General features: G+C 39.5%; 1 protein-coding gene across 1 annotated transcript; it reads right to left on the bottom strand.

The window, feature by feature from the left end:
• Positions 1-3,011: 3,011 nt before the first annotated feature.
• cxcl14 (chemokine (C-X-C motif) ligand 14) lies at positions 3,012-8,345 on the bottom strand. The gene is made up of 4 exons (NM_001200204.1): positions 8,076-8,345; positions 6,079-6,184; positions 4,011-4,124; positions 3,012-3,300 (listed from the first exon to the last, which is right to left on the bottom strand). Exons 1-4 carry the CDS (start codon positions 8,137-8,139, stop codon positions 3,285-3,287), a joined length of 300 nt encoding a protein of 99 aa, NP_001187133.1. The 5' UTR covers positions 8,140-8,345; the 3' UTR covers positions 3,012-3,284.
• Positions 8,346-19,810: the final 11,465 nt, after the last annotated feature.

Here is a 19,810-nt window from a genome sequence, read left to right as displayed (position 1 = left end):
TCCAGCATCCGCTGCCTGAGAACTTCACAGACATGGCGTTGTTTCTAGAAATTTCGGTTTCGACGATTTTCGCGGTGCTTATCACATAGGCGGAATAAAAGGAATGATAAAGCAGGGCAGTCCAAACATTTCAGGTAGAGTGAGGCAAAGGACGAGTATGACATTTCAAGATTTACAAACAAACAACTTTCCATTTCTCCCGTCCATGAGTGATGTTTACACTTTATTTTTTAACATAAAAATATATTAATCTTTATAATATGTAATCATCAATTGTACCCTAAATTAATTTTTGTATTGAAATTGGTGTTTTGTTTTATATATATTTTTTTGTTTAATCAGCGTTCATCGACAAGTTTACCCACAATGCCGTGCGACTACTTTCTAATAGTAGTGCAGTGGGATTACTTATTAAGGCCTTGCTATGACTGATGCAGTATCACTTTAGTCACACTCAGAGTCAGTTATATATATATATATATATATATATATATATATATATATATATATATATATATATATATATATATATATATATATATATATATACATACTTATACTCTAAGATTAGCATGCAGTTTAAGAGGTTTACTACAGCACCACAGGGGTCAACACACCAGATCCAAATCTTTGGCTTATTAGTTTCATGTGCTGAATTTGTGTCGGAAGAAGGAAAACACAGATCTCTAAGTCTGTGGCATCCAGAATGTGAGTTTGACAATCCTGATGAAGTTAAACTAATGTATAACTTTATAGACCTAATTTTCAAGATCTCCATACAGCACTCGTCATTAGTTGTGAATAATCTAATGTAAGGTAACTTGCCAGTTTTTAACAAGTAGCACGTAGGGTCTTTAATCACCATCATGAACTTGGCCTAGGCTGAACAAGAGCACCACCCTATGTTGAATGGTGGGCAGTGCATACAATCTGCCCTTTTGCTTCTACTCCTTTTTCTCACCTCAGATCCAATTTAGTCAAAGACACGTGTGAAATTCTTTGGACATCTGGACTTTAAAAAAAACAAACACTTATTTTAACAATCCTAGCCTTCCAAATCAAACTGTGCATGGGCGAAAGACCTTTTCCAGAGCAGAATCTGGAAAACATCAGAAATTCCTAACATGAATTCAGTTAACACATCAATTATATACTGCACTACTGCCACCTGCTGTTTATATGCAAGTGTAACACGATGGTTTGATATCAAATGTGCACCCACCGTCCACTTTACTAGGAACACCTGTACACCTCCACATTCATGCAGTTATCTAATCAGCCAATCATGTGGTAGCAGCGCAATGCATGTGAAAATTTGATATCTGTGACTTTAACCGTGGCATCGATGTTGGTGCCAAATGGGCTGGTTTGAGTATTTCAGAAACCGCTGATCTCCTGAGAATTTCACACACAGCAGTCTCTTAGAGTTTACACAGAATGGTGCAAAAAACAAAAAAGATTGTGTGAGCAGAGGGTCTGCAAGATGTAACACCTTTTGATGTGAGAGATCAGAGGTGAATGAGTGACAGTTCTGTGGGTGGAAATGCCTTGTTGATAAGAGAGGTCAGAGGAACATAGCCAGACTGGTTCAAGCTGCCAGGATGGATATAGAAACTCAAATAATCACTCTTTAGAACCATGGAGAGCAGAAAAGCATCTCAGCATGCTCAAAACATCAAACCTTGAGGTGGATGGGATACAACAGCAGAAGACCACATCAGGTTCCACTCCTGTCAACCAAGAACAGGAATCTGAGGCTATCATGGGAACAGAGTCACCCAAACTAGACACTTGAAGACTGGAAAAAGACCAGGTGATTTCCCCCCTAATCTTCAACGGTATATAAATTATATACTTAGTATAATGTGAACAGGACTAGAATAACACAGAGTCAGAATAAGAGTCATTTAAATAGTTTTATTGCTGTGCTTGTACATTACACTCCTTGGAATGCAACTGAAGCAGTGTTTGGTGGGTAAACCCAAACACAAAGGCTGGAATATTTTTGTTATTGTATATTTAAATAGTGAAACAGCTTTAAAATACAACATATAATTCTACTATGAAATTCGAAACGAATCACCTAGGCCAAATGTTCTGTATTTACAAGATGCATACTTCTCGTACATATAATTTACATGACAATCCATTCATTGGAAATAATCTACCAGACTTGTTATACCAAATAAGCCTGAGTAATAAAAACCTTATAGAAGAGGCCCACGTAGACCATGGAATGGTGGTGGAGAATTTATGATGAGCTAGGATTGAATACAGAGGTTTAGGTAAACAAACTGTCTTACTGTAGGCCTCAAAATTCACATGCTCATATTTCAGAAATGTGTGTATGAAGAGGTTATACCTCAGTAGTGTTTGGAGGAAGAAATGGAGTGCAATAAGAACATGTTCCCTCAGATATTGTAGATAAACTATATGAGGTTTTAAATAACTCTCTAGAGTATGTAACTGTGCAGAGATGTTCATGAAGATAAATGAAAGGTTTCGCAAATCTGTGCAGATGAGCACACTCTTGGCAGTGCTAACTGAAAATATTTGCTTTGCTCACAATTCTGTTTTTTAACTAATTTTACCTGCTGTATGGTGGTATGGCACACAGTAAACAGTTACAAGATATTTATATACATACATACTCCCTTTTCAAATATGGTTGTGCTCTATATCACCACATATGAAACTAACTTTACTGAGATATCAAAATAACATATGGTCTGTATTCACGTACGGACGACTGGGGAAGTGAATAACCCCTTTAGATCTCTATGTTGTTTAAACCATCTGGACACTACTGTACACTACTGTATGGCTTCTCTCAGGTAGTTAAATAACATTTGTGGCATTACCCTTTTACATACCACAACACAATGACTCAGACCAAAAATAAATGAGAAGCCTATATCAGGGGATTAAAAACACTCCACCTGAAAAGGTAGTGATCACTCGCATCTAAATCTGATTCACAGACCTTCTTACACGGCCTTTTTTTTTTTTTTTTTTTTTTTTTTTTTTTTTTTTGTTGCAAGTCTAACACTTGGAATAAATACATAGTGCTTCTTTTGGACCACAATTACATTTGAAATGTGAATAAGATTTTTATTTGTATTTTTTGGGACATTGTTCCTGAAGAAAAGGTCTTGTGCTTGGTAAGCTTGTCTGAGCAAATGCCTCGCGATTCTTGGAAAACTGGTCCTCTGCTGATCCACAGATGCACAATGGTGGGTTTGTACATTCCACAGAACTTTCAACCTCCGTAACTCTTCACACTATTAGGCTTCATATACCCTGTAAAACAAATGGAATCAAAAAAAGTTTTGGTCTTGGTAGAAATTGCAGACATCAGAGAAAACTGATTTAAATCTTTTAGGTACTCCACTGTCTAGTCAGCTGACATAGTTAGAAAAGTTATAAATATATATGGGGATATTGAGGGATAACACCTGCTTCCTCTGAGACACATGAAGCCAGCCAACTACATCACAATTGCATGATATCGCACTTAGAGGAAAGTGCCATTTGCCCTCTTCCTCATAAATAAGCTTACAGATGCTCATGATTGGCTAGTGCCTATGGGAATGACAGGGGAGAGAGAGTATGCTATCCTCCCACTCAGAGAGCATGGACAATTTTGCTCCATTTGTTCCCGGCCATGGAGGAATCTGTGCCTTGTTATTACTTAATCACACTGTGTATATATACCATATTTCTGGTTTATGTCCTTGGTCATGGGGTGTTCTTCTTTAATGTTTTTTGCCTATCTAGTATATGTTTTCCCAGATCTGTAATGCACATTTTTCATTAAAACCTTTTGAGTCATCATAACTTTTATTAGTACTTAATATCTTTTGTATCACACACTGATTCAGTCAAAATCTAGGACTGTAAAGGACAGTGTTCCTGCAATTTCATACTAATAAAAGATAATTTGCTATCCAGTGAAGCCAAAGGGAAGTGTGTTTTGTATTTGATATTGTTCTGTTGGTGTTGCCATTTACTTGTGCTTGTCCTTCATGATCTTAAACCATTTGACCAGGTTCTTGGTGCTCTGTAGTCTGGGGTGCAGGCAGTATTCCTGACCTTTGAAACGGGACACATTCTCCATGGTGACGCTGAGCAACAGAGAGAGCAAAAAAAAAAAAGAAAAGAGCATGGGGATGGGTTGGAAGAAGGAGGAGGAGGGGGGCAGACATGTATTCAGTCATAATCTGCAAACAGAAGACTATTTATACATTGTTTTGTTATTATTAGGTTCTTATATGGCCTGTGTCCAATCCTGTCATTATGAAGCGTGAGAGTATTATGACATGCAGTAATACCATTGTAAAAACATTGTGAAGTAGCTAAAGGGGGACTGAGTATAGATAATTCTACCTTCGTCCTCTAAGTAGTTCAAACCACTTTGTCCTCAGAGTGATCCTCTTAACATTTGCTAGGTAACAGAATCAAATCCAAGTAGCAAAGAACACAATCCTGCAGTTTTTTAAATTGGTCATAAGAATCCTGCTAACCAATTAATAGTTACAGAAACCGATGAAATGTGCTGACTAAGACTTTGCTAAGTAGGATCCTTTTCATTTGCTACTTAATCATACAGCACTGTAGCCAGAAGAGCCTTCTCTTGACACTTAACTCTTCACTACATTTGGAGAACAGAGAGTGAGAACTAAGATGGGGCTTTGGAGGCTTCCAGAATGCTAAACTGTGAGAAAGAGTCTGCTGCCAGGCACTGGGAAAGAGAGAGTGAAGAGAGAGAGAGAGAGAAAATAGGGAGTCTTTCTGCAGTCAGCAAGATTGTTTTTCACTCAGACTAGAACCCACAATTTCATACAAACAGACCTTTTTATGCAGGATTACACTGAGGTCCTCTGGCATTGCGTCCAGAAAGAGAATTATGTAAGTGTGATTGATATATACGTTTGTCAATTTAGATTTTATAACACAGATCCCTCATATGAGAATGCTCATAATTATGAAAGACAGAGAGATGCTACCAATTTAATAATCTTTTAACATGTTCACAATGTGCTTTTCTTAGTTTCATGAATACTTTGTGTTGAAACATTTGAAACAGAACAAAAACCCTCTCAGAATTAAACTATTAAAATGCTGTATAATGTCTTTATTTAGGATGACACTTTGCTCACAGGAATAATTCATTAATTAATTCCCAAGTATCGTATACACGTATTTCATTTATCCACATATCCCTGTAACTATGCAAATATGTATATACTGATAGTCTTTACTTTTCCTCTTGAATATTTTATCATTCATAACTCCTAAAAAGAACAGCAGGTGGCAGCAGTGTATACATTTTTTTTTTCAGGAACGCTTTCTTAAGCTGATATCCATCTGTGTACCTCCAGGCTTTCAACTTGAATGCAGCATAAACACAAGTATAAACAGGCAGAACAACATCCTGGTCTGTGTACACAAGGTGTATATTGCTATCTACTACTTCCCAGAACTGCAATAAATCGAATCATGCACAATAATTTTTGGCCAAATTGCATTACAGCCCCAAATACTCTGGAATTTTGTTTTTATTTGTGTTTCACAATTTCCAGTTGATGAAAAATTCCCTATAATCTTAAAACAGTTTAATACTATTTACTTAAAATAAATAAGGGCACAATATGTTTTCTTCATTGCAATGAGGAAAAAAACCCAAAACAAGATAACATTACTAATATCTATCATCCATCCATCTTCAACCATCTGCATCTTCAACCGCTTACTCCTTTTCAGGGTATTACTAATATCAGATAACTGATAATTGGAATTAAATAAGAGATGAGATGCCATTTGGAGTCTCATTGATTCTAATGTAACACAATGTCAATAATAAATGAGCAGTAAGCAGCTCCCCCGCAAACCTTCCCAGCTCTTAGTGATGGACACAGCAATCAGGTTACCATCTACAGCAAACACGCATTCTTTCTCGTTACACATTGGATATTGCCTTACTTTTATTATTTTCCCATACCGATGGATTGTCCTGTATGTAGGAAAATGACAATGGATGCATGGTCAGAGAGGAAAGACAGAAGATTAAGCACTTACAATATCATCTTCTCCTGGCACAAAGGATGTTTAGGCTTAATTTCAAGTTTTTGCACATCCTTGTATCGTATCTTGGGGCCTTTCCTGGTGCATCTGCATTTGTATGCTGTAAGAAAAATAAAAAAAGTTGTTTGAATACGGAATGGTTATAGAAATACTTCAGAAAATAGTGTTTTTGAAGAGAAACACCTGCTCAAAATAATTCATGTAGTGCCCAATGGGATATTGATTGACCATACAGTCTCATAAATAAAGGTACCAAACTGTATCCTTACTGCTAGATTGGTACTATCAAGGGGACATGTTTTGTACCCTTAGTACAGTATGTATATTGTACGTAGATACCTTTAACAAGAATTGGTAGGATCACTACTCTAAAATCTAAGTAAAGGTACGCCACATGAACATTCCTTGGAAAACGGTACAAAAGGTGCAAAAAAAAAAAAAAAGATGTACCCTTGATGGTACCAATCCAACAAGAAGGTATCTTTATTTCTGAGAGTGTATTGTGTAAATCCTTACAAATTTGCTTACAATAATATAATGTACCCTGTTATCCGTTTACAGGTCTAAACCGTGACATCTGATGTTTCCAATATGTTCCACCACGCGCGAGTCTGTGGAAGATGTACTTGCGTTTAGATTGCTGGCTTTAAAAAGGACGTGTGACCTACATCTTCTGCTCCACCAATCTTCTCCTGTTCCACTCAGCATCCTCCCGGGCCAGGGGCCAAAACTAACTCATCCAACACAATGAGCCACTATACACCACTACTGTGCCAACTTTAAGTGCTCGAAGAATTGTTTTTACTCAGAGCTAGAAAAAAATCCAGCTCTGACAGTTGTGCTGCTCCAAGCAGAGATAGTTTAACATGATATTGAGTTATAACCTTGACTATGTTCCTATAACACACTCAGGCACATGAATGAATCCAAACAGAAGGCAAGAATGAAGGCAAGTCACCTTCATGCATAATATCCTACAGTAACCTGCTGTGATCTATCTTCAGACCCTCGAGAATACATCTTTCTATTTTTTTATGAACCTGTATTTATTTTTTTATTTTTTATTTTTAACTTGCAAAAGTGCAGGAAGTGTACATTTCTAGCAAACACAAAACATTTCCCTAGAATTAACTTTTTGTTCCCTTTTGATTTGTTTGTTTGTTTTTGTTTGGGAGGCTTGGTGGACCAATTTCATAACTTTCTGGGACTGTTTTATTTTGGTTAACAAGGTCAGAGCTGTTCCTGAATGTTCTGAGAACTTAAAAAACACAACGTTCTCCAACCCATTGCAGGTTACCGCACATTTCCTGAGATTTTTCAAATTATTTAAAGGTTGCCATAACATTAAGGGAACTTTCTCCCTGAGACTCCTGTAAAGTTCCCGAAAGGTTTGAATCTGATAACTTTACATAATTTGAACCTGATGGATCTGAGAATGTTCCCTTAATGTTCTGGGAATGTTACAAACCAGCACGAGGTTCCTGAGAGGTTCAGCTTGTGTAGCTAAACGTTAGGAGAACGTTCTCTGAAGCATCACAGGTTCTCATAAGGCTGTTTAAAAGTTATGCGAACGTTGCTGGAATGTTCTCTGTGCAAAATGTTATATTTCAGTAAAGAAAACATTCCTGGAACTTAAAAAAAGGTCCGTTGTCTCAGAACATTGTTGGAATGAAAAACAAATGTTTCCAGAATGTTCTGCCAAGCATTTGTTAACTGGGATTTGATTCTTTACTCTAGAAGCTAATTAAAAGGTATAGGCTAACATTGGCCCTTAAGGTGAAACTATGTACTTGAAATCAGTTAAAAATACACAACATGGACGTTACCGTGTTGAAAAAATACATCCTACAAGTACCCCAGTCACAGAAAAGATACAGTTTAGTAACATTTTCCTGAGAATGTGGCAAATTGTACTGGTAACATATTAACTTTAACGGGGGGTTTTCCCCACAGAAAGAGCAGAAAAATATTAAGAAAACGAGAATATTTACCTTCTGTGTTGAGCGAATAAACTGCAATGACCAACAGAAGTAACGCGGCTGTGCAGCGATTCATCCCAGTGCAGGTTGAGGAGCTCCTCTTCAGCAGGGTTTCTATTCACCAAACTCACACGCTCCTAAACGTTAATATCCTGTCTCTCAGAAGTCAATGTCTTGTGACATGAACGTGTGGAAACGGTCTAGTTTTGTCGTTCAGTGTGTTTGTGTGTCTCAGGAGATTACAGCCGTGAGCAGGTTGAAGTGACTCCACCACAGACTGTCCACGCATCTGACGGAGCGCTCGAGCGGCAGCTTTTAAAAAGGGCTCGCTCGCGCCTCATTAATATGCACAGCCAAGGAGACGATTTGTTTTGTTGTTGTTGTTGTTTTTAAGCAAAGAGGAAGAGAGCAACCAATTCTAATTTTAAAGGGTTGTTGAAGAAATGGTTCGCTCGTCGTTAGGGGAGATAATTAGATAAGATTTTACGCCTTTTGTTTTCTTGGACTGGTTTCATTCAGGCGTCATTCACACAAGATTATACACGCTTGTGGTTTGGCACTGCAGACCAGGCTAGACTTTATTTAGACTAATGCTTGGGATGGACACTAGGAAAAATAAGTGATGATGATGATGATGTAATACATTTCACATGGCTTTGTATGAAAATGATGTCAAATACAAACTCGATCCAGTTGTTGATTGATTAGCTGGTTATTTGAAGGGCTGCTTATATTTTCTAGGCCTGTCTTTGCTCAAAATTGATATACAAAATTGCGAAAAATACAAAATTGAAAACTGAAAACAAAAGGTCACCCACTTGTAAGAAGTTTCCATTCAATTTTGTTTGTATAGCGCTTTTAACAGTGAACATTGTCTCAAAGTAGCTTTACAGAAATATATAAAACACAGGATACAGATTTTAAGTGTGTGAATTTATCCCTAATGAGCAAGCCTGTGGCAACGGTGGCAAGGAAAAACTCTCTAAGATGATATGAGGAAGAAACCTTGAGAGGAACCAGACTCAGAAGGGAACCCATGCTCATCTGGGTGACACCGGATAGTGTGACAGTAAAAGGAAGTTCCTTATGGTTTTTATATCTATATATATATATCTATGGTTTTAAGTCTGTTTTGTCGAACTGTCCACTAAAGGAGACTTGAGTGTAAAACTGAATGTGGTAATTGCAATCCTAAAGCCATAGTAGCAACCGTAGTTCCAGCAGCACAGCGAAATTGTCCATGTGAAATTGAGGTCCAAACCCATTTCCATGGTACTTCAAGTGGCACCACCCTCAGCAATCTCAGCAATGTTGAGAGAACATAAATTGAATGGTTCCCATGTTGTTAGTCCTAACAAAAGAAGCAGGGCTTTTCTAACGCCCAAATCTCAATTCAACCTCAATTCAATTAACTCAGTTTTCTTCCACCTTTATTATTACTGTTTGTCTGGGTATATGCAATTCATTCATTCATTCATTCGTTCATTCATCTTTAGTAACCAGTTTATTCTCGTCAGGGTTGTGGTATATCTGAAATCCCAGGAACACTGACCCACAGTGACACGGAGAGACCATGTGACAATCTACAAAAAGAGTAACAAAGCTCAGGATTGAATGGGGGACCCTGGAGCTGTGAGGTGGCAATGTGCCACCCTCAAATGAAACAGGAGCTGAACATATTTTAATAATTAATGAAAATTTTTGTTAGCCTTGTCTTATGTCTATATGATAGATAGTTGGGTTTGACATACCCATTCAAGTTTCTCCTCATTGTGACACCCATGATGATGCAGTACTAGCATAAGTGACATTCATTAACTCTAATTATACTTTGTATGATCATTTACATAACTAACAAAAGTGCTTTATGCAACAATTTTAGCAGTACACTCAAAGAGTGACTTTTGAGTTTTGTCTGTCCATAATACACAGCGGATCTGAATTATGCAAATGCAAAGCTGTCAGCCTACACGTTCACCCCATGATGACTATTGTGCGGGGTCCACACTAATCTCTCCACCCTTTCTACTGAGTCATCGCTGACATTTGTCAAACAGTATGCTTGAATGGCCCTAATGATTAGGAGACAGTAATAGGAACTGGTGCATGGTTTTGTTAATGGAGCCTTGTTTAAGTGGTGTGAGTCACTTATTTGGTGATAGATTTATGTACTTAATGGTACAAGCTTACCTGAAAGCTTATATCATTATAACTATAAGAGCCTTATTTGGTTTATGTATTGATTCACTATTTCATGAGATAAAATAAGTTCAACTCTGCTGGATTTGTACAAATGGATAGATTAAAATAACAGTAGAATGCAAACTGTTTCAGATGGGAATATTCTGTTTGTTTATGAGAGTGGATGAATAGTGAATGAATAAATGATAAGCTGAATTAGTAAATGGTTGATCAAATAAGAGTTTGCTGAAGTCTGGATTGGAAGAGTTTTCTGACATTGAGAAAGCTGATATATGTTTAGACATCAGAGCTTTTTCTTTGATCTGATGCCTAAGCATTTCAAATTTGCAGTGATCCAATACCTTGCATCACCTCTATTCTTTACCTGTCTATTTCAGGAACAGTATGCTTATTTATTTGTGAACTTGGGAGTGCATGCACCTATTGTGTTCCTCAGCAGCACCATGGAGGGATTAGCTCTGTAAAAGATAGCCCTGAGAAATAATGTTGCTCCCTCTTCATGCCTCAGTGGTGGGAGGCACCAGAATGAATGTTTGAACACACCGTGCCTGGGTCTGCAGCCAAGCACTCAGTCCTTGCTCTCCACAGCTATGCCACGGTCCATCAAATGCCCATCTGCAGTCCATTATCTGCTTGGGGGAGAAATCAAAAGCATAACAATTAAATGTGAAGCCGCCTGCCACTCATCATCATGACAGGTGTCTATTCAGATAGGAATATTACTGGTGATGTAATGGTATCAGACAGTAGGAGTGCTGAAGCCAAATTCAAATCAACCATAACTGTCAGTTGTATTCAGTTTTTATCTGCTTTTCAAATTACATATTGTAGACGGTTTACAGAGGTTCAAGGTGCACTTTTTCAGATTTGGAAGTTGAAGAAGTTTCAAAAAACAGGCTGTTGCATATCAAAACTACCTATTTATCTTGGATTGTGCACGTGTGTGCTAATCACTGAAGAACCAATCGAAGTCTATATCAAAGCATTCACCCTCAGAACTATATAACTTGGTATAACTTGTTTTCAGAAAATGCAGGCTGTCTACATACATACTAGTTTCCAGCTGTGGAAAACGGTCTGGAAAAATTTGCAGTGTTCTTGTTGCCCACATTGCTGCTAGTTGTCCCTGATATCTGATACTCTTTCCTCCAGTTGAAAGACCCGTGTCTGACCCCTTTACTCTGCCAAACAACGACCCAGGAAATACCACAAACTCCCACTCTGTCCTATGACATGCAAATAAACTCAGTCCATAAGTATGGCTTACACTACCTGCAAATCATGAGCAATCAAATTGAGATTTTATTTTAAAAGGCCTTGTTTGAACAGTACTTTGGCATTTGTTTGAACAATAATGTTTGAACATTACTCTGGCATGCTTCCAGTGAGCCAGTACTCCAAGGTATTGTCCAAATCAGCTGTGGGCTGCACCGGTGTTGATACTGGCGGGAAAGTAAAGCAATTTCCATGGCTTCCTAATTGTCTGAGCAGGGGGAGCCATAGATCATTCTGAGCGGTAATTAGAGAGTAGATTTTTCGGTGTGGAACAGTGGTGTTTCTCATCAACCATGTTGGGACGGTGGATTTAATGTCAAATCTGACCTGCTGATGGTGTCACACTCCGATAAACAGTGTTAACCATCTGGACAGCCAAGGACATTCTGATCAACCATTCCAGCTAGTCTGGCCACAGCTTCTCAGCTCCAATTCTGCATAACATCATGTTTGTTCTGAAGTAACTTCAGTATTTGTAACTGCTTTAAGGTTTTCCACCCCTTTTCTTGGCACACACTGAATGGGATTTACATTTTAGTGTTATTTATTTTTTACAATTATTATTATTATTATTATTATTTAAATATATTGACTAATTACAAAAAAAATTGATAGTACATCTAAAAATACATGAATATTGATGAGTCCAATTAAGAAAAAATATGTTTTAGTACATTTTCAGCCTGCCTGGAAATGCTAGGCTATTTTCTGTTTAAGATGTACACTTAATCTGTTTTAATAAAAGATAGGATTAACATATGCAGAAACTTCAGGTGATTTGAATATCCTTTTTTTTTTTTTTTAATGCATGTAGAGCATGTAAAAGAGGAACTAATCTTTAATCTACCCTTCTTGCTACTAGCTACCCAGTAATTGCTGACACACATCTGGGTCATTCAAGAATACTCATTCATTTTAACCCCAAAACGAATTGGAAAAATGAACCGGAAAAACAAAACTAAGAGCTTTTTGTAATATTTATTGTTTTAAGGCTAAAAGAGTTTTAACATTTTGTTTACATTTATGCAATAGTTAGTTCCAGTCCACTAACGTGATTGGTTGAGTAGCGTTCCAAGTGTGCCTATATTTCCTTTAACCACACTGGGACATTTCATTGAGAATCACTGTGTTCGACACGCAAAATTCCACTTCCTAGATCGAAACAGTTATTACAGTAGAGTTAGTGACATCATCAGTGCACATGGCAAATGATACTTTTCAGGAATATAACTTTTTATGAAAGGGAAGATGAAAAGGAAGAAAGAATGCCAATTTTGGAAGCACCTTTAACAGGAATGTACAAATAATTGTGAGCTAGCTAGCCTATAAAGTGGGATATGGGCTATAAAGTGAGAGTGTTTTCTTCAAGATCTATTTTTGTATCAATTGGCTATATTGTGTCTGAAATGACATTTACTCAATATTAATTTCTTGTTTATAGAACTGTTGTGATATTGTAATATTGCACTCGCAATTGTACGTTATACTGAATATCGGCACAGCTGCGATTACCTACAGCACTCGCCCTGGAGGGTCGTGCCTGCAGCAAATCACAGCCATGCTGACATTCTCTTACGACACGGCGAAATCGGCGCAGCAGCTCACAAAGTGTAGTGCCGCCCAGGGACGTGGTGGAGGAGGACTACACTTCCCAGTCATACCCGCGCTCGAGTTCGCCAGAGTTCTAGTCACGAACACCTGCAAACACCTGAGGTTATATAAGGGCCTTCCTAGCATTAGCCGCTTGCGAAGTATCCGCTCAGCAGCCTCGTCTCTGTTCATTTACCAAGCCGATTTCATTATAAGTGTTTTCCCTGGTGCTCGACTTCACGCTCGTCTCTCACTACGAATTTGCCTACGTCCCTGATATACAGCTTACCTGCTCTGTCCCGATTCGATTCTCGTTCTGTGTTCAGTCACACACCATCTCTCCGCTCACCCGCGCTTGTCTCCGTCTACGCTTCGTAACAGAATACTTCGCCAAAAATGCGGAAGCAGCAGGTATCCATGAGCGCCGCCGAAGAGGCCAGGATTTGGGCGCTTTACCGTTCATCCCTGGAGATGAGCAAACAGCTCGAAGAGGAAATTGCTCAGTGCAAAGCCGAGCTGCGCGCCTCGTCATCCCTTGCACCATTTACCCCGTCCCCGCCACCGAAGAGCGACGCCGTGCAACACAGCCAGCAAAGTGACCTGAGCATCTGGGGCTTCCCACTGCAGGGGAATTGTACAGTGCCACGCAGCCAGCAAAGTGACCTGAGCATCTGGGGCTTCCCACTGCAGGGGAGGTACACCATGCTGCGCAGTCCAGAGGTGAAGGCTGGCCCAGAAATTTTTTTTGGGGGGGCAATGAGGACAGCAGAGCTCCAGCCTGAGGCCTACGGGGAGGTCTCAGCTGTGGAGCACCCACCTGAGGTCAACATGGCGACCTAAGAGGGACAGCTTGAGGCGGCTGAGGAGGCCGTCCTGCTGTCCAGCCCAGCCGAGGATGCCGTCCCGCTGCCCTGCACAGCCGAGGAAGCTGCCCTGCTGTCCAGCCCGGCCGAGGAGGCCGTCCCGCTGCCCTGCACAGCCGAGGAAGCCATCCTGCTGCCCTGCCCGGCCAAGGAGGCCGCCCAGCCCTCCAGTGCCGCAGGGGGCAGTGCCGAGAGTTCCGGTGCCACCGGAGGCGGCGCCCAGAGTCCCAGAGCCGCCGGGGGCTGCACCCTGCATTCCAGAGCCGCTGCCCGGCGTTCCAGTGCCGCCGGGGGCGGTGCTCCGACTTTCAACCCCGGTGGGGGTGCTGCTCCGCCCCTCTGCTCCCCGTCGGAGGCTGCTTCGCTTTCCGTGGCAGCGAGAGACAGTTCGCACAGGGGCCCGGGACCCCCGTTGGAGGGGGGTTCTGTTATGCCACGGCCAGCAGAGGGCACTGCGGCACGGCCTCTGACTGGTCACGTGACTCTTTTGTTTTCGTTTGCTTCCTGCTTGGACATTAATTTAAGTCTGATCATGTCTCTGATTTGCCCCAGGTGTCCATGTTTTGGTTTGATTATGTTGACTATTTAAACCCCTCCATGACTGCGCACTGGGCGCAGTATTATTTGGTTTACATTTGTCATGTCAATGAAGTATGACGGTATGTGCTAACGTGTAGCATGCTAGCGGTTGTAGCTAGATGTCCAGAGTTTAAGTATAGTCAGTAGAGACCGCGCTCCCTGAGTTTTGTTTGCCTGCTAATTAATAAAGACTTTGACCTGCACCTGCATCTGCCTCCAGTCCCGTTTCGTAATAGACCAGTCCCGTTTCGTAACACATTCAGTATAACTGCACTCTTCCTCATGTAATATTGCTTAAATAGGCTAAGGTTTTTTGACATTGGTTTATCAGGTTTGTTGGGGAGCAGTTTAAAATGCGGTTAGCAAACACCCAGGCTGGTAAATATTTGGTGTTTAACAGCCTAGAGACTGTGTTAGAGGAACACCCTTTTTGATGTTAAAGTGCCCATCAAACCTGTCTGTACAAAGTAAATGTGTAAGGCAGGCATGTGTTAAATCTGGGTTAAATGCACATAATGGTTTTCGCTTTGGCGAGAAAATGGCCTGTCTGCTAGCATATTCTTTGTGTTTACTCATTTGCATTTCATAACACCTGCCAGTAAGGAATTTCAGTGCACTGTGTCATTATCACCTGAAAGTGCTAGAGATTATTGCTCAGCTTGGTCTTTAGTGTGACATGCAAGCAAACACGTACTTCAGCAAACTCGAGCTGAGCATGGCTTATCTTGTATACTACACGTGTATTTATAGTGTGCAGCAGCAGACTGGCTTTCATCAAATATCTTTATTTGCACAGCATTTATCACAATTCACAATATACTGTATGTCTGACTTCATAACGATTTTTCCAGAGATCATTATTTAGGTTTTATGTTTAACCTAACTGTTCCTCAACCCATTTGACACATAAACAGACGGAGCATTAGCGCATACCAGAAAGCCACAGATCTGATCTCATGCACCCTACTTTCCCAAAGCACAGCAAATCCTGGCAAAGTTTCCGTATGCCTTTTTCTGTACTTGTTATGGAGAAATTAACCACTTGCAGTATCACTTAACTGTGAATCTAATCACATTTCAGTACACGGCTCAGATATTTTCCACATTTTATGGTGTAGTGTTCCTCTGGTGTTATATAAGTACCTTCAGCACAGAGCACATCTAAAAATGGATGCAGTGAGTATTTATTTAAGGCTCATTGGAGACAAGAGTTTAAATAAGGCATACGATGCTTTAACATTGTTTGTATGTTTGTATCTTTGTAAAGCACCCAAAGAATAGGGAAAGAAAAGCAAAATGAAGCACTGAAGTCATTGAGGTGCTATTAATTATGTAATGGATATATAAAGGCAACAATGGTAGCTTTCATGTCAGTCCTGCAGTGGAGAATTCCACTCGTGATCACTCTGTCTTCCAGTCTCCACTAGTCATATCATATCCCTGTCATTCTCTCAGCAGTCATTTAACTGTAATAAGTCTGAGGAGGCTGTTAGATTTTTTTTTTTTTTTTTTTTTTTCACTAGACGTGGGCCACAATAATGTAGTTTAAACCACAAGACTGACTACATTTACATGCACATCAAATTCCTTTAAGGTAAGTATACCTGAGTTGCCATTCCTAAATACCTAGCCTACAGCTAAGCATCATTCCTTGTGGACTGAGCATGTGCATTTATCTCATTTCAGTAGTTTTTCTGAATAAGGTGTTTACATGCAACAATTTTCCTTAAAGTTTCCGTAACAGGTATATTCCAGGGGAGAGAATCAGAATCTGGGTAATCAGAATATTGTCTTAATCTGAATCTAGCAATCGGATTGCAGCGTTTACATGACTCAATACTAATTAGAATATTACCAAATTTCGATTAATATCGGAATATTGATGTGTATGTAAACTTATTCATTGCTGAATTCTCAAATCTGATTAGTCAGAAGGTGTTGATTCATTTTCAGTAATGACTCTGACTGCAAGGTTTATATTAATTTGCTCGTTCAAATGCGTTATCATTTGTATAGTTACAACTTAGACACGGATTTGCTCCATATAAACAGCTTATAAATGTGTTTCTTATTTAATGAATTTTTTTTGCTGAGAAGAAGGCTTTATAAGCTATGAGCTGAAGGAAAACATGCTGTGTATAAACATGCTGTTTAGGTAAAAAAAAAAAAAAAAAAACCCTCAGCAGTCACATAGGCAGCTGTAATAACTCAGGAGACTACTGAGCTCTAGGATCTGAGATTGGTTTCAGCTAAAGTTCTGGAGAACTAGATGTACATGCCGTCACACACAGCACTAATGTATGCAAATGCATCGCACCGATTGTTTAATAAGGTATGAGCTGAACAGAAATGTGTGCTTTGTATAAATAAAGATTACCCCCCCCTACCCCCCAAAAAAAAAAAAAAAAAAAAAAAAACTTACATGGGAATATGTCTGATATTTGTTGAAATTATTTAAATGTATTTGACAAAATAAATAATAAGAATGAGTTAATCCATTGGCATGCTCTTATAAACCAAGCTGTCTTAAAACCTGCTGTCAAGACATTGCGGTCTCCAAAACTCCAGAGTGACAAATAGTGCACTTGTGTCTTGGCCAGAGACGGGACTGGAGGCAGAGTGCCCCATGCAGACTTGTGCTTTATTGGAAAGGGGCCCACAATAATCCAGCTGGAAAGTGGCATGAGTTTAGTGAGGCTCATGGGAAAAGAAAGCCCTGCAGGTTTTAGCTGTCAGTGTGGCAGGCCAAACTATCATCTCAGTAAAGCGAAAATAAATTGCAGTTAAATAACCTGATTAATCCCACTAGACCCAGCCCCCATGCCCCCCAAACACCCCCCAAATTCAAAAGATCTGGGTTTAATTTGGCAAGTGCTTCATTTGTGATAGTATGTTCACCTAGTGACATCAACATCAAATACCCTTCTTTGACCTGGTTGATCATTTGGAAAGTCTGTTATTGGCTCTAAATTGTGTGTATAATTTCACCAGTAGAAACCAGCTGCATCAACAATCTTTAATCCATCTTTTCCCAGAACTTCCCTTCCCTGAATGTTTTCTATTTAATGTTACCTCAAGTTGCAATATTCTGATTGCATTACAGAGGTATTTATTCAAAGTACTGTTAACTGCGAATTGGATATGAATCAGCAAGACATATGCTTTTCAGACCAGCAAGACGACACAAGAGTAACATGACTAAAGTCTTAAATACTTAACGTGACATGTAAAAGGATATCTTTAAAAAGTCTGCGACTGTATGGGGATTGTCCATGTAAGATATTCAATCCAAAGAGAATGTGCTGCCATCCAAATAAATCACTCTTGGCTGTGCATTCAGCTCTTCCTCATTGGCTATTCATGAGAGTGGTGAATTTTTAAAGTCTTTTTCTTTGTCCAGTCTCCCTCGCCAGGAGCTATTTTTGAAAACACTGCGGTCTGAAAGACAGCTCTTTTATGATCTTTTGACACTTGATTCGGCTATAGCATTACCAGTTTGATGTGATGCCACACTTCCCTATAGCGACTGTCCACGTGCTTCTCAGGTTCCGGTTCAAGCACTGTTGTTAACATATAATTATCCATTTCTCCTATGCTAACTAGTTATGAGTGTAGGTAAAATTGACACCAAAAGTGTAGGTTTCTGCTGTGGTATAAAAAGCATGCACCTCTCTCTGAGCTCAGAGTGCGACCTTGGCCGAGACGCAACACCACTAATGGGCAGCGCGGGCAGCATCTTAGCAACTGCCATTGACCTGCTGCGGAAACTATTTGTGAATGAGACACAAGTCCAAAGGCAATTTTGTGCCCAGGACGAAGGGCCATTTCTTCATGGACCATAATGGCGGCTTTGTACGCTTATTATCTAGATGCATGCTGAAGCCTACTTGGAATGGGTGGCACGGGAGATAAAGCAGATGCCTGTTGGTGTAATTGCACCAACAACTGTGTCTTCCAGACATAACTATTGTATAAGGGAAGTATAGGCATTTTCCACATCTTTGTAGTTGCTTAATTTCTTGTCACTCAAAACAAATAATAAAAAAAAAACCTTTACACCAAAAAACTCACAAATGAAATTCCAGTTAATGAAATTCGACTTTTTTTTACTTCTGCCCATTGCACAACCTCTTTGATTGTGACTCATGAGGCGTTAATCAAGTTGTTCAGAGATGCAGCCCCCTCCAACATGTAATCGCTGCTATGTTATGACATAAATTATTGGAAACCAATAAGACAAAGGCCTCTTTTATTGTATTTTGAGGGGGAGAGTTTGACGTTTTTTCCCGAGAATCACAGAATGTTTCTCTTATTATGCACAGTGATGCATGGCGTGACATGTTTAGATTACAGAACGAATCAGAATGAATAGGACAATAACAATACTCACCGTGATGACTTTGACAAAAAAAAAAAAAAAAAAAAGGTGCAGAATATGGTCTCTCTGGCTGGCACCATGTTATGTCTGGCTACAAGCAAGCTGCATGTTTGGTATAAAAGTCAAGAGTTCTGGTAAATTTGGTTTGAAAATTATATTTACTGAATCAGTACATGTGTGAGATGTCATAGGGGTTTAGCCTGTTATTGCCTTTACCAACTATAATCCTCTTATTGAATGACTCAAGATTAATTTCCTGGAGAAAACTCTGGATTGTTGATTCTGCATGCTTTGGATCAAGAAGGCAGTTAGGCAAAGAAAGCAGAGCCCTGGTGAGATTAGATAACTATGAGGTAGACATGTGAAGCTCCTCACAGCCTGGGAAAAAGCACAATGCAAAAACAATGGGGATTTATTCTGGTCTGTAGAGCCGCACATAATCTGTGTTGTTTTTGTTTTTTTTGCTTCGGGAACAATACAGCGTTGAGAATCTGCATGCCATGAGTCACTGCGAAAGGCTTTGTCTCATTGACTGAGTGCGTCACGGCTTTGCTAATGCACTACGAGAGAAAAACTTCAAAAACAAGCCAACTGAATGTTGAGTCAGTGGAAGAACTAGATAACCTCACGTGCTTGTAATCACAGAATAAAAAACATATTTCTGCCTGCTTCTTTAATATATGACAGAAGAATACTTGATCTCAGACCTGTGTCACGAATAAGTAGGAAAGAAGTAAGGGCATGTATTTGCTTAGTCATAATTGCAATTCAGTTTTCTATGTAAAAGGTGCGGCCTGCATGAACAAAAATTGCATTCTGAAAGAAGGTGACGTGATGTATAATAACTCCACCCTGGACAG

Source organism: Ictalurus punctatus, chromosome 8, assembly GCF_001660625.3.
Source record: "Ictalurus punctatus breed USDA103 chromosome 8, Coco_2.0, whole genome shotgun sequence".
NCBI lineage: Eukaryota > Metazoa > Chordata > Actinopteri > Siluriformes > Ictaluridae > Ictalurus > Ictalurus punctatus.
Note: the sequence above shows the minus strand (reverse complement) of the source record. Positions and strands in the feature narration are given on the sequence as shown.

What these genes read in the sequence shown, in the direction of transcription:
- cxcl14 (NM_001200204.1), bottom strand. Translation starts at nt 8,139, where the DNA reads ATGAATCGCTGCACAGCCGCGTTACTTCTGTTGGTCATTGCAGTTTAT. An exon ending in TTATTCGCTCAACACAGAAG is followed by an intron (nt 6,185 to 8,075) that starts GTAAATATTCTC and finishes TTTTTCTTACAG; the next exon opens with CATACAAATGCAGATGCACC. An exon ending in TGCCAGGAGAAGATGATATT is followed by an intron (nt 4,125 to 6,078) that starts GTAAGTGCTTAA and finishes TCTGTTGCTCAG; the next exon opens with CGTCACCATGGAGAATGTGT.